The sequence below is a fragment of the Primulina huaijiensis genome, chromosome 10, assembly GCF_012295235.1.
Source record: "Primulina huaijiensis isolate GDHJ02 chromosome 10, ASM1229523v2, whole genome shotgun sequence".
Classification (NCBI taxonomy): domain Eukaryota; kingdom Viridiplantae; phylum Streptophyta; class Magnoliopsida; order Lamiales; family Gesneriaceae; genus Primulina; species Primulina huaijiensis.
The window spans coordinates 16,775,291-16,791,308 of NC_133315.1; the positions used below are offsets into that span (position 1 = coordinate 16,775,291).

The 16,018-nt window shown below is 31.4% G+C and overlaps 2 protein-coding genes across 6 annotated transcripts; one reads left to right on the forward strand and one right to left on the reverse strand.

The window, feature by feature from the left end:
• The first annotated feature begins 683 nt into the window (after positions 1-683).
• Positions 684-12,520, forward strand: LOC140986155 (uncharacterized). Of its 5 annotated transcripts, none has more exons than XM_073454197.1 (13): positions 684-860; positions 987-1,049; positions 1,168-1,233; positions 1,330-1,422; positions 1,773-1,859; positions 1,949-2,545; positions 3,128-3,601; positions 4,078-4,139; positions 4,215-4,317; positions 4,410-4,489; positions 4,637-4,936; positions 5,017-5,073; positions 12,438-12,520. In XM_073454197.1, exons 1-12 carry the CDS (start codon positions 795-797, stop codon positions 5,060-5,062), a joined length of 2,037 nt encoding a protein of 678 aa, XP_073310298.1. In that variant the 5' UTR covers positions 684-794; the 3' UTR covers positions 5,063-5,073; positions 12,438-12,520. The 5 variants fall into 5 exon arrangements, with proteins under 5 accessions (XP_073310298.1, XP_073310296.1, XP_073310295.1 ...); XM_073454195.1 differs by lacking the exon at positions 12,438-12,520 and adding an exon at positions 5,222-5,806; XM_073454194.1 differs by lacking the exon at positions 12,438-12,520 and adding an exon at positions 5,237-5,805.
• On the reverse strand, positions 12,354-14,010 carry LOC140986156 (methyl jasmonate esterase 1-like). The gene is made up of 3 exons (XM_073454200.1): positions 13,599-14,010; positions 12,797-12,928; positions 12,354-12,703 (listed from the first exon to the last, which is right to left on the reverse strand). Exons 1-3 carry the CDS (start codon positions 13,773-13,775, stop codon positions 12,440-12,442), a joined length of 573 nt encoding a protein of 190 aa, XP_073310301.1. The 5' UTR covers positions 13,776-14,010; the 3' UTR covers positions 12,354-12,439.
• Positions 14,011-16,018: the final 2,008 nt, after the last annotated feature.

The window sequence follows — 16,018 nt, forward strand, 5'->3', positions numbered from 1 at the left end:
CCCTTAGAAAAATAATTTGTTTTTTGTTTACATATTTTGTTAAATAAATATTTATATTATTCAGGGTTAATTATGCTGACCTCAGTTTGATGGGTGAATTCCTCCTTTTACGCTAGCTTTTCGATTTGAGTTAGATTTAATTTTCAATATTAACATAGTCTCAAAGTTTTTGGACCGCTAATAAACTATCCGATCTTATATACTTTACGCTTTAGATGTTCATTCTTATGTTTGAGAAATGAATATGTTAAATGCGGCCCATCGACTGAATTAAGTTCAAAAGAATTGTAATGTAAATTCTCACATTGGCTGAACTAATTCTTAGAGAGCTTTATATATAAATTTGGATAATCATCATTTCTTAATTCTTAGGGAGCTTTATATATAAATTTGGATAATCATCATTTCTTGAGGTTGAGTTATGACAAAATCTCAATCTTAACATATACTGCAATTTGAACAAAATGCAATTTAATCCTAATTTTAATGTTTTCATAATTTTTATTAAAGTTTTTATAATTATCTAGATTAAATAATAAATTAATATTTGAAAATTTTGAATAAATATGATTATGGTATTTTGGTCAATTTTTAATATCTAAAATTAGTAAAAGGTTAAATCTGGGATGCTGTATTTTTATTTTATTAAAAGGGTCTTTATAATTAATTGTAAGGAAGATCAACTTAATTAACATTGTTATTTATTTAAATAACCTATCTCCTTCTTCTTCGCATTCTGGGCTGGTGTCAGGTTTGATACTCAAGCAATTCGGTTCCGGAACTATCACCGGAGAATGAGTCCTCGGCCCGAATATATACTTCTCTGTCGCTTTCTAGACGTCGCTCTTCGCCCTTTCTCAGTAATGTGCCTCTTCACTTTTTTCTAGTCTATAATCCTAAAAAAAAAAAACAAATCATTCTAGATTATAACCTGTCTTTGTTTTTTGTTTCTTGAAATTTTTTGGTATAATTTTGATAATCTGCAGCATCTTGGAGCTGAATTTTTAACCCAGGAAACTGAGAAAGAACTTTTGATTGCTCTATCTCAGGTTCAGCTTATTGATACAGATTCTATTGAACTGTACTTGGAATTTTTAATCCATTTCTCAATATTTTTTTTTTAATTTTCTTGAAGAAGGTATCTTGATTTTAATTGATTAATTTCAGGTTTTCACACAAGTTAAGAAGTGGACGCACCAACTCGGTTCCCAGTCAAAATTTGATCCTGATGAGGTTTGTACTTCTCTGTTTAGCCTCCCGCACAGAATGAAATTCTATACGTTTCAAAACTTTTAGTTTCCCTCTCCGAAGAAGAAAATTTGTTACCAGGAGTTGGACCTTTCTACTAGCGGGGAATCTTTGGTTCCCACAACTTCATATTCGGACAATCGTCATTGTTTGGCCAAGATCATTGGCGACCTGGTAAATCTTGCTTCTCACGCTTAATAATGAGCTACAACGTGATGTTTTCCTGATTAATCCCGTACTAATTGCATTGTTGTTACAATCTTTTTTGTTTTTGTTTTTCTTCCAATTTTTACTCGTCTCCCAGATCAGCATAGGCATATTATACTTATCAATGTTGCCTTAACTAGCACACCAAATGCTCCCTTGAAAGATTGAAATAGAAATTGTCTGTCTGAAATTTTCTTGGATTATTAATCAGTTATCTCTTAGCATAGACACTTGGTCGTGTACGCTTATAATATTTTTGTTCTTGATTTTTTCGTGTATAGTTAGTACTTACTCTCTTCACTATCTATATGTCCTAGGTGTTCTTGTTTGCTGTCAACAATCCATATGCTCAACACTTGGTGGGGAACACTCTTCTAGCCAGTTCCAAGTTTGTGATTGCCTCAGTATGTTTAATTTGTGGTACCATATTTTTCTTGTCAAGTGTGGCATCTCTAGTTGTGTTTCCTGTTCTAACATTGTGTTTTCTTTGCAGGGGAGCAGTTGGGAAATCTTCATGCATCTTTTGTGTCTTTTCTTGGAATTGACGATCAGTAGCACTCTTTCATCTTCACGTAAAGCTAGTGCATTGGCAACAAAAATTTCAAATCATGGCTTGTCAATACCAAATTGGTTATTGACGTCGAAACCTGAAAGTGCTAAATGGTATGTTGTGACAGCTATGATTCGGGTTTTACGAAACATACTCAAATATCTAAAACAAGATGGTGGTGGTAAAACCATGAAAGCGTACCTAGATTCTGTTGGCTCGTTGTTATTAAATGTTTCATGGGATTTTTTGAGTGAGATCATTGTTGATTGTAATGCTGAAGCTCTGAGAGGCTCTGATAAAGATGTTTCACTTCACTCGAAGCTTGTACATCCGAGAGAAATGGAAATGTTATGTGGCAATCTTCTTCAGTTTCTCTGCTCCTTTGTGGATCAAATAGACGAAGTGGATGATGGAGTGAGGCCTTCTGCACATATCTGTCAAATAAATGATCTAGTACTTAAACTTGTAGACTGCTGCCATGACAAGCTACAAAGTCTTAATCATATCTCCATTTTGCAATACTCCAGACACAAGATACTGGTGAGTTGCCTCAATCCTGCATTTTGTCCTGTGAAGTGATACTGTAAATCTTCTTCATTTTAGTTATTTGCATGTAAAAAATATATTTCGTGCATTGATAACTGATTCTGGTTGCATTCAAGTGCTTAAGAAATTGGCTACCATGTTAATAATTATGAAGTTGACGTTTATTCTAATTGGTTGCCATTTTACCATCAAACTCTTGTGTATCTTTGTTATTTGTTATGTTTTTTCCAATAGGTGAAAGTCTTTTAGTTTGTAATTTGAAAGATGTCCATTTTTTACAGCTCTGAATTCCAGGAAATAATATGTTAAGCCAGATGCGGCATTCACTGTGTTTTTTTTGGTTCTATCATGTTCATGTGTTTGATATCTATACCGTACCTTAATTTCTTATAGATGAAGATGCAAAAACATGCTGCTCTTTCTGTCTTTTTATATTCACTTTGCTCGTCCCTTTGGACCCAACCTGATTTTGATTACTTTTTTCTTTGCAAAGTAGTGTTAATTTATATTTTTCTTATATATTTGTTTGCGTTAGATCAGCATCTATGGTCAACTGAATTGATATTAAAATCACAGATGCTAATGGTCAAACTTAGTTCCCAAAGGTATGTTAAGGATATCATATGGATTCATCTTATCCACAAGTACTTTGAAGATCTACTGTTTCAACCATTATCAGGAGGAAAGCCTGACGATACTTCTTCTGTGGAAGACTCGCCTTTCTGTAGTAGCATTTCTGAACCAGGAAAACTGGATATGATATCTCACCATCTGCAAAGGCTTGCAACTTTTGTTTTCCTTAAATTTTCCTTGAATTTGGTTAGCTCAAAAGAAAATAGCAATAAACAATGCACCAATGAAGATCTGAGGCTTTGTTTGAGGTCTGATAGGAGTTTGGATTCCGAGCAGTGTGCTAAATGTCAAGGTTTATCCGAACTTCAGAAATGGCTTCAAGTGCATGTTCCTGCTGATACTTTCATGTACAACAAATTACATTTTGATCGATGTGTGAGATTTACACGGTCTTTTCTTCAGCTGTATATACACGAGGTTTGTCTTACTTCTGTCTGCGAGTTTCCAATATATTCTTCTTTCAGTTTCTATTTTATCATCCCTACATCTTCTTTGATATTTCCTTTGAAAATAACCATTCATTGCATATCTACAATACAACGGTTAGGCTTGCTATTTGTTGTACCATGTTTTTGTATTCCAGTTATCAGGAATGAAACTTATTTTAGGATTTTATTAGCGTGTTGCAGGATTTGGAAAGTAGTAGTGCAATCACGCTTCTTGTTTCTGTCGGGAAACTCTGCGGAGTTGATAATGAACTATTTAGTTGTTGTTATTTGGTGTCCTGTAGTTTTACGTATTATTTCCTCTTTTCTTTTCTGTCACTTGTACTTATTCAGCAAAACATACATCATGATAATCACACATTTGATATGTTGTTCATTTTGAGCAGACATATCTCAAGCGCACCAAACACTTGTTATTCTGATTCCTTTTGTTCTTTTGCATTGTAGGATGACATCCTGTTTCAAATGCTCTTGCAATTTTTCTGTTTGCCATTTTATCCAAAGCATCAGTAAGTGATTCAAAGGTCCCTTTTGTGGTCGTCGTGGCAAAGAGTTTCTAATGGATATTTTGTAATCCCTTGCAGGTTTACTGAGAACGAGGCCCTTTTAACGATGAAGAATCATAAATTCTTTCTGGCTTCACTTTTATTTAATCCTCTACACCTTTTTCATTTATTTCTTGCTGAGGTAAGTTGATGGGAAAAATTAAACGCCAAGTAATGGATAACTGAATACTTGATTCTTTTACGCGTTTTTACATGCTTTTACATCTCACGCAGATACTCTATGACCACCAAGTACTTCTTGATTACCTCATCTCGGGGGACTCTGGTTCCAGTTGTGCTGAATACCTTTTGAGGTATGTACTCTGAAATATCTTTATTTTTTCTCCATCTTCCCTTGTGTGATAGAACAAGACCATTTTTTCGTTGCCCGTTCTCTGGTAAGCTTCATACCTATATATCTCTTACATTAGTCTCTCTGTTTTTACTTTACATGGTGTCAGATCGTTACGCCTTGTATGTGATTCATGGGACCTATTTCTTGAGTTTCCAGGCGTGGAAGAAGGTTCGAGCAGATCAAATTCTAAGAGGCAAAAGGTTTTGGTGGACAGTTCAGCTCTTCAGGAAGCAGCATCTCCTGCAAACATTGACGCTAGAATATCTTGTTCAATCAAGCAAGAGCATAATAAACATAGACTACCGTTTTTGGCTGCTAGGGATTGTTTGATTTCATTGAGAATATCCATTGAAAGCTTGAACCAAAGGAATCTATTTCCATATAATCCACAAGTACTACTCCGGCGGTAAGATGTTTTCATCTGTATTATCTATAGTTATTGGTTCAATATTTCTGCTCTGGTGTGATGTTTCAGTCTTATTTCAGTTTGTTTCAGTTTGAGGAGCTCTGTGCATGGAGCGACAAGTTTTAGAACCTTTCAAGGTGAGATTGGCATTTTCATTAGTTCGCCACCTCAAATCTTACTTCTGAGGTTCCCAACTGTATAGCTTGTCAAGTTATTAGTTTTTCCCAACAAATAATATCAGCAGTATTTGTCAACACAAGTAACTATTATTATTGACTTTTTTAGATGAACATTGCACAGATTCAGCAGTATTTGTCAACAATTTCTTGGAGACAAACCCGAAATTCTCGGTTCGACAACACAAACATGTGCTCTGATCCATAAATCATTTTCACCTCATCCGGTGGATTATGTTGAATCATCCATTCTTGGAGCTCTCTATTTTTGTCTCGCTCGGCGATCACGAAAACTCGGCAAACCGACCGTAATTTTCTTCAGAAATTCTTCAATGCTTTTGAAGATACCTACCGGCTTCACCGACAAGGTTGCAAGAGTCACATCCTGTGAAAATGGAATAAAAAAATATGAAGAAATCTGGCCCATATTTAAATCATCACTGGTTAAGACAAATTATGGGGTGAAAATAGGTGCAGAGAGATTTGTTCCACCTCAAGGGGAGTAAGTTGGTAAAGTCGAGTGGCTAAGCACTCGGGCCCAAAAATATGGAAGTCGGAGGCATGTGGACTCCATTGCTATGACACCATTTACAATCCAGTGCAGATCCGCCTTTCCTTTTTCAAATTGATATTACTATAATTTGTGTTTTGTACGTGCGTGTAATAGCCAGATTGATACAATTCAATACATATAACTAGCATATCGATTATATCGAAATTATACGATATACCAAAATATCGGTATGGTATCGGTATGTAACGTTTTATGTCGAAAAAATCTTATATTTTTAAAATTTGTTGTTTTTAAATATTATATATTTTAAAATTTTTAGATAATTTTTTTCGATATTTCGGTATATATCGAAATTTTCAAATTTCATATTGTTATAGTACCAAAAATTTTGGTATCATTATCGTACCGTACCGAAATCTTCAGTATACCTAAAATTCGGTATTTTTTCAATACGATAATCTTGATATACCGAAAATTTGATATTTTTCCCAACCTCTACTTTTAAGTTGTGTAACTTTTATGATTTTGATATGTTTTCTGATCTATATTATTTATATCTACGTTATATTATTAAGGATAAATGGCTTAAAGTAATTAATATTATGTTGATATAATTTTTAATTTTGTAAATGATAATATTACTTATAATATAAAAAAATTATTAAAAAACAATTTTAAAAACTTTGTAAATTTAATATAATTTCTAGATTTTTATTTTAAACAAATTTTTTTTGAGATCGTCTCACATGTAAACTTTGTGGGATAGATATTTATTCGACCTTCCTATGAAAATATTATTTTTTAAGTCTAAAATATTATTTTTTTATTGCAAAAATATCATTTTTATTAGTTATGTTATAAAAAAATATTGTGTAATATATGTTGATTTGAATGAAAAATATAATTTGAGTGAAAAATATTACTTTGTATGTCAAAAATATTATTTTTCACTGTATATATAAACTATGTAAATTTATCTTACAGATACAGATATGTGAACAAGAACGTACCTTATATTTTTAATCTGTGGACTTTTTTTTTCAAGTGCATTTCTAAACATATAAAAATACATAAGTGTATCTTTATAATTTTCTTTTGTAATTATTTTATCCAAAGTCTACACTATTATTTTAACAATACCCAAATTCTAAATTAACTTGAAAATTCACAATAAAAAATTTAAATGAATTTTTTTTTTTGGTCAAGTTCAAAATATCGTGCATATATTATTGATGCATTTATTTTTCATGTATTAAAAGGAAAAAAAAGTAAGAGAGGAAACTTCTATTTTCTAGTCAAAACAATAATTTGAGAAAAATTGAATTACAATTATAAATCTATATTTTATAAAAAAATTATTCATAATTAATCAAAAATACTTTCTAATCAATCAAAAAACTATACAAAACCAATCATTTAGCCATTCTTATCAATATCATTACAAGAATCCCAAAAACAAAATAATCAGTAATTACAATATTCAAATTTTTTTTTTGATTACAACACACGCGAGGGGAGGGATCGAACTCGGGGAGCCAGCTAATTTGGCGGGGGGTAAGACCACTGGGCTACAAGCCCGGTCTCAATTGCAATATTCAATATGAAAATGGACAAATCGATTATACAGGAAAATTGAAAGATTTTGAAAATCTAAAATTGTAAGGGTGAATAACTACTCTATTCTCCATTCAAAGTTTTATTGAATTAAAGGGATACACTTTTAATAATAAAAAAACTCTTACGAGGCAGTCTCACTGATAAATTTCATGACATAAATCTCCTATTCGATTCAATATGTGAAAAAATATTACATTTTAAACTAAAAATATTATTTTTCATTTTAAATATAATCGGGTCAAGTTATTTGCATTTCGTTATAATTATCAAATCGAGGAGAAGAGTCAAATTACGGTTTTACACGTGACACCAATTTTTTTTGTCTCGACGGCAATTTAATATATACATATCTTTTACTATTTATTAAAGTTGGACATGCTAGAGTAACTGAATGATATCTTAGTCTGTTTTTCAAACTACCTAAAATACCCTTCACCCCCACTTCATCACTCCACGTTCTTAAACGCGTCACTTAGATTTTCTCATGTTCAATTTCTCAGCCATATTGACGATCTTCTCTTCTGTGAAAATTAACACTTCTCAAAATTTGACCGATCTTCACTCCCACATCAAACCTATCAGATTTTTGAAGGTTTCATTTTTATCTCTTTCTCTACTCTGTAATATTTTTACACCTTATGATTGTTTTCCAGTTTTTTTATTCATCGTTTGAATTCTAGAATCTCGAAAAAGGATGCACATTTTGAATGTTAGTTTCGGTTTTCCCCTTATGAATGTTTTCCAATTTTTAATTCTAGATCAAGGTTTTATATTTTGCCCAATTCTTTATTCTATCAAAATTTTTTCATCTTCATTATTCGGTGTTCTCAGATTCATTTGTGATCAGTGCTGTAAATTTACTCTCATCCAATTAGATGCATTTCACGTCGCTCACAATTTGGACCGATCTTCAACCACGCCTCAAACCCATCAAAATTTTCAAGGTTTATTTTTTCTTTTTCGTCCTGTTCTGCTATGGTTTTTTTCCCATTATGATTGTTTTCCAATTTTCTTTATTTATTGTTTAAATGTAAATTTAATGTGGGTTTCATGTTGAAGTAACCCATAGTGCTTAAAGAGAGCATGAGTCATTCGAATTCTATGTGGTTTCATTGGGTGATCACCTCCATAATAGTAATTCCCAACTTCCGGGTGGTAGAAGTAGCAAACTTTATTTAGACCCGTCTGCTCCAGATGGGAAGGAATTACCACCAGATTCCATTTCCCAATATGCATACAGAAAGAACATGCATGATACAATAATTATGCCAGATCCAAGTCACATTCTTGGTAGAACTCACAGTTTCTCTATAGATCGTGCAGTTCCAACAAGTTTCATTTTTCCCTTTTCGAACAGAGAATATTCGCTGTTCGTAGTATATTTGAAGATACGATCGCCTGAATTTGTATGGTTTTTTTAGTGATTCCTTTGTTGATTTAGATTATCCCATTTCCGAATTTTCCTCTGAATAATTCAATATCGAATTCGTATTTTATCTCACTTATTTGTTGGTAAAGAATGAAAAATAGAGCAATAACATGAGCTCCGAAAAATAATCTAATTGACTATAATATTTTGTTCGAAAAATAATTAAACTAAATTATCACCTTATAATTTTTTCATATATATATATATATAAATATTTATTGAATTATAATTAAAAATGAGTGTCTTAGGAAATTTTCTCCAACAGCTTTCCTTAGATAACTCGGCTGATATATGGCTCTGCTCATTGAAAAGCAATGAGGTTCTATAGAATCATTTTACTTATGGTGGATTATATTATGTTGCGGGGAGAGATCAATAGTTATGTAATTTGGTAGGTATCTTTTCACTGTATTTTTTAATCTCCTTCAGTTCTAAATTGAATCATTTAGATTCACTTTCAAAAGTTTTATTCTGATTAAATTTGTTTTACTTACGAGTTTTAATGCAGATGGTTCCTAAAATGGATAATTTGTGGTTTCCTTAAATTTTATCACTAAGAGTGAAACTCTGTTCGATAATTGAGGTTGGTTTTACATTCTTTGTATTTTTTTTTCTTATTTTGAAATCCAAATTTATGCTCGATGAATAACACATTGCTTCTTTTCCAACATCATTTCTTTTTTGTATGGTAAAGTTATTTTGAAGTTTTATGTAATTGTAATTTAATCATCAAGTTTTATTTGCACCATTAGTCATTGCCCTTCAATGTTTGATAAAATGCGAAAAAATAGTCTGTTTGAATCATTGGTAGTGTATTTGTCAATTTCAATAGAATGGTATCAAATTCGACTTTTTGTTTCTGTTTGTATTGTGTTGATTTAGATTTTATAGTTTCCAAGTGTCAAGGATTGATCAAACCAAAGATAGACCATAGCAAGGAAGAAAAGAACAAGATAAGAGAAAATGTATATTGTGATACATCTAAATTCTGTTCATTTACACTTCACAAACTTAAATGAAAAGTTAGAAAATTTGTCGTGTCAAGGATTATCATTGATACTGAGGGTCAGGAGGTAAGGATAAAGAAATACCACTATATTTTCCTCGCACTACATTAGTATATTCATGCTTCGTTGATTGGTATTAATCTCCATCATTTAGTCCAGAGGCTTCAGCTTCAATATTTGCTGCCTGGAAAAGCAAAATGAAATTCTCATGTTTTCCCATCCAAACACATGATGCAAGAGGCCGAATGTATTGGATTTGGAGAATTTTCAGTTTCAGTAAAAAAAAATTTATTTTAGTATAATCAATCTATGTAAGTTTGAATAAAGATTTTGTCTAATATTAATATTTTTTTTTTACTGGAAGATGTGTATCATTGTGAGAGTGGCTTCTTCTTTAAGCCAAATCAAAAGTTGATTTTTTTTTTTAATCAAGCTTGGTGTTTTTTGTGTTGATGGATGCCTCTTATTCAATTCTAGCTGAAAGTGAGGGAGGATGGTCAATATTTTATTCATTAATTTTTTTATGTTATTAGGTGTTCAATTTCAACCATCTCTCAATTGTCTCAACTCATCTACGTTTATTGAATTGTTCTCCTACATTGCAATAGCAGGTAAGAAAATCTAATTTTTTTATTTTATTATATCATTCATGCATTCAAAATTTTAAATTGATTTTATTTGTGGGAAAAAAACTCTTCTTTAATTTGTTTTTTGTCTTGCAATCAAATAAAAATAACTAAAAGAGCTATTTTATTTTATGTCTTTGGTTTACTATATAAATTTAAACCATTTTATCTCTGCCCATGATTTTCTATTTCTCATTTTCTATCTTATCACGTCTCTCGAATAACCATTTTTTGCATGGGTACTGAACTTTCTATATTTATTTAATCAAATTTAAACAGTACTTGGGTAGTGCCTAATGGATTAACATATTATTTATGATTTTTTGTTTGTTGGTTTAAGTTGAATTTTTTGCTGATTACTCTCCCACATCTTCATCTGGTTTGTTTTTAACAATGAACAAGATAATGGCCTATGATTTATTATGTTGCTTTGTATTAGTGATCATATCAAATTCGTTTGTTCGTTTTGATCTTGCATGTGAGATAATGTATTTATTACGACCTTCAAGGTCTTATGATCTAATCTCTCACATATTCTCAACAGATTCACTAAATCATTATGAAAGGACTTCTTAGACAGTGTTTTATTATAATCTTTACAGAAAAATTTTTATTTTGGTTGGTATATTTTAAATTCAAATGTTTCTAGATCTTTCAGAGTTCCCATGTCAAAATCTGAATTTTTATATGCCACATTTGCATCTTTACTGCTCTGACATATTTGAATTTTTGCTGCATATGTATTTAAATCTGAAGATTCATACATGGAGAACACGTATGATGGAGTCAGGAATCCGACAAATAGTGTCAATAAATAGCCAACGCCGCATGTTTAAAATTCTTTGCATTACAGTAATAAACTTAACCTTAACATGGATTTACAAATTTATTACTTCCATTGTTATATTTGCTTAATTTGTTAATTTTTATTTCAACTTAAGCAAAACATATTATGTATATTCGGACCATGATTTAATTGTAACGAAATTACTTTTATAATTGTTTGTCTTAACTTTACATTCCGCCACTATTGCTAGAATTTGTATTTTTCATCTTTGTCAAGTGATCTACTTACAATATTTCGGGTTTTTTTTTGACAAATACAAGGAGTTTGTCAATTTCTACTTTATTTGCCATGTATTTAGCAAAATACTTGCCATAATTTATATTTTGTTATGTCATATCAATTTTGTATTGCACACTTTAATAGATTGTTCTATTTATTTTGTATGTTTATGTTGTACTTGGATATGATTCGATAAAATGAATATTTTCTTATTACGCTAGATCAAACATGGTTTAGCTTATGCATAAAATGGTTAAAGATAACTACAACTTTAATTGTTTTTTGTTCAATTTATTAGCTGAAAGTAGTAAACAAATTTTAAGTTTTTATATTCAATAAATTTTAGTTTGGTGATATTCTCATATTTTTTGGACAATCTTTTGACTATTTGTTTACTTCTTTTACATGTTGAAGTTTATCAACATTTCACATGAGATGATATTACTGTTTCAAAATAATATAATTTTTTATAATCAACATTTATATCATGTGAGGTGACAAATTGAGTTTGGTGTCATGGTATTGTAATATCCTAAATGTTTAATATATTAGCTTCATATATTCATGTGGCTAGTAGTATAAGATATGTATATTTTGAACCCTTCCCGACAATCTCGGAGCATCAAATTTCTAACGTGAATTCTTCAAAATGTTGAAAATCTAAAAATATGTAGTTTTCCAAATTGCCTGGTCATCAATCTCTTTAGGACCGAGTAGTCGGAGTAAGCGCTCAACCTCAACTCCGACAGAGGTGGGCAGGGCTGTCACGCGGAGGTTCTGGGATCTGAGCTGCGCCACCACGTTTGTACCAGCACCAGGCGCCATGGCCTGCACCATGAATCAGCACGATGTGTTTTTGTTTCTTATCCTCTTCCATTTTCGCTTGCCTGGTTTTCCAACTAAATGTAATATCTGAATAAATCCTTACTGCATCTCAATGAGAATTCGGGCGCCAGAGTAGAATTTGAAAAGTAGATCTCGATTTCTTACAGAATTTTAAATTATATTTCAAAATAAACCATCAATCGACGTGGATTCATCGTCCCACACATATTGCATGCACATAATTCAGCAATATTTGTCAACAATATCTTGGAGATAAACACAAAATTCTCTGGGTTTCGACAACATAAACATGTGATCTGATCCATAAATCGTTTTCACCTCATCCGGTGGGTTCTTTTGAATCATCCAATCTTGGCACTCTCTTTTTGTGTCTTCCTCGGCAATCATGTAAACTCGACGCACCGATCCGTAATTTTCTTCCGAAAATTCTACAGTGTTTATAAAGAAACCTATGGGTCTCGTCAACATGGTTGCAAGAGTCAGATCCTGTGAAAATGGACACAAATAATGTGAAAAAAAACGTTTAATGAATCACAATTTAGACAAATTAAGAGGGGTAAATGAGTTAGAATTGCTAACCTCAAGCGGAGAAAGTTGGTAAAATTGAGTGGCTAAGTACTCGGGCCCAAAAGTTCGGGATGTTGGAGGCTTGTCTTCTCCATTGCTATAGGACAATTTGGTATCCATACCAAAGCTCCCTTGCTTCTTGTACTGCGGAAATCAGATTTATTGTTCAAACTAGTCCTTACTAAACGGTGCCTTAAGGTTGACTATAAAGATGTTCATCGGTCAGTTCGGTTCGATTTTTGATTTTTTATTTCGATTTTTTCGATGTTTGGTTTTACAAATATATAATCCGATATCCGAACCATTTTTCTTCGGTTCGGTTTTCTACCGAAATAGTTCGGTCATTTCGGTCGGTTATTTCAGTTTTGATACAATTACTTAAATTAATAAAATAAATATATTGTAAAATATAATATGTTATCTTTTTACATGATTTCTTAGTAAAACATTTAAATATAAGAGTTTAAATGAATTATATAAACAACAATCAACTAAATATTATTCAAAATAATTCATCATTGATATAATCTCAAAAAATATATAATAAAAATAAAATTATTAATTTAATAAAATTTAAGTTTTTTCAGTCGGTTCGATTTTGACATATATAATCTGAAATCGAACCAAATAAATTTCGGTTTTAACATTTATACTCGAATTATAAAATTCGATTTCCGGTTCGATTCAGTGTTCAGTTTTTTCGGTTTTATCCGAAGTTTGAACACCCTTAGTTCACTCAGATATCTTGTATTAATTCTTCAACAAGGATTCATTGTTTTTGTACTTCATAAAATGATGTAATATTACAAGTTACCTGGTCATAGATCTCTTCAATACTGAGGCTCGGTCCTGGCATAGAAGCAGCTATGAATACGGCTACATCGATTTTCTGGGGAAATTTTTCCATGGCGAGAGATATGCAAATCCCACCCATACTATGCCCCACGAGGACCACCGACTCCTCCGGCGGCAGCGCCTCCAAGAGCTCCATCAGCGGCCGCGAGTAGTCGGATTAAGTGCTCAACTCCGACAGAGGCTGGGTATTAACCCCGGCTGCCGCCATGTCCAGGGGGGTTACGCGGAGACGTCGGGATCGGAGCAGTGTCACCACTTTGTACCAACACCAGGCGCCATGGCCTGCACCATGGATTAACACAATGTGTTTTTGTTTCTCATCCCCTTCCATTTTTTGCAGACTGGTTCTCTCTACTTTTTCTTGCTAATTTACCACTATTATATTGCCTAAATCTGAGCGAATAAAGCCAATAACGACGACAGTCGACACAACCATTCTTTTTGTCTTATTCAAAAACACAAAAATTCATTAAATTTTTTACTATAATAAAATATTAATGTTACGTTTACAATCAAATTCGTACAATGAAAAAAATTCAATATAAAAATATCATTTATCGAAATCTTATAAAAATTGAATACAAAGATAATAAAAAAATCCAACAATATAATAACAAAAACTAATGATATAATTATTATAGATATCGATGCACGATAAAATCCAAACAACTTTTTTTATGAACCCTACAGTCAATTAAATATCCCAACTATTATGTAATAAGACCAACTATTAACTTACATTATCATGGATGTATTTTAATATTCATTAATTATATTTAATAAAAAGAATAAATATATATTTTTTAATTGAAATTTAATAATAAAAAAGGAAGGGTGGAGCCCCCCATTTGTCAGACGTCGGAAAGGAGGGGGCTTTTTGAAGTGTGCCACATACAGCTGCTCTTTTAATAATTAATTAATAATAATCAGTGTAGGACCTACCTACGTGGATGTTCGTTCATCTTGCACCATGTAGCAAATAATCAAACTACACTGATCAAATAACTCAATATTAGATAAAATCTGTGCAACATTCTCAAATTCAGAAGACAAAAACGAAGAGGAATTGAATATCTAACCTCTCAGAAAATATTCATTTTAGCTATCCTAGAGGCTTGTAGTATGTTTTAGTTGATATCCGAATTTGACGTGTAGTGTTAAAAAATGAAAAGAATATAAAATTAATTATTAAATAAAGTTATGTATAACTATATCATCTGTCAGATATAAAAAAAATCATACCTAACTTGTTCGAATCACACGACGGGCACACATTTCAGCAGTATTTGTCAATACAAAATACAAAATTCTTGGGGTTTCGACGACATGAACATGTGATCTGATCCATAAACTGTTTTCCGGTGGATTATTTTGCCAATTCTTGGGATTCTTTCTTCGATAAATCGTCTTTTTAGGCAAACAAATAGATAGGTTTTTGTTGCCAGCCGGTTCTTTCAGTTTTATATATATATAAAATATTATATAAACATAATAAATCTAACACTACATGCAAAAAATTTTATCAAGAAAATTATATTTTTGGTTTTATATATTTGTTTATTTTTAATTTTGATAATTTGTATTATCAAATTCAAGTTTAGTCTGCTGTTTTTTTTTTTCAATTCTAATCCTTCTTTCGAGGTAGTGTTAACGCGCACTGACGTGGTTTTGATGTGTGTAGTGTTACATAAGCACTTTCAATTACAAAAGGGACTTAAATTAACAAAAATATAAAGTTACGTGACTATTACTCAAAATTCGATAACATGAAGAATAAAAATCGTGAAAAGCATATTTATATGACCAAAATTACAGTTTTCTCCAATTTTATATTAAAAACAAATAAATGAGACCAAGATTAATTTTAGGAAAAATTCAAGATTGTAAAAGTATTAAACAAATTCCTAAATCAAAATTAATTGTGTGCATAATAGAAGAGGATGAGGGCGTAAATTTCACGTAAAAGCAGGAAAAACAGCAAATCGGTTCTCTCATCTTATCTAATTATGATATTGCTATTCTAACCAATAATTCCGGCTTACTCTGATCCGTAAATTGCTCAGAAATCTCTAAAAATAAACAAAAATTTGCTGTCAGTTTTTGTGTCATAAAAAAATGTGTTTGAACTCCTATGCCATATGTCTTTTCTCGGATAAAATCGATATAAAACATTAAAAATAAGTTACTAATATATGATATTTGAATATCAATTTTCTGATCGAGTAATAATATATGAGTTTTGAGTACCCAAATGTATAACAAATATTAGTATTAGTAACACTTGTGTCTTTTCGAATGAAAATTGGTAAAAAAAAAAGGTTACAAAGTCGGTACTAATATATGATATTTGAGTATTAGTTGTTTTAAATCTGATACTAA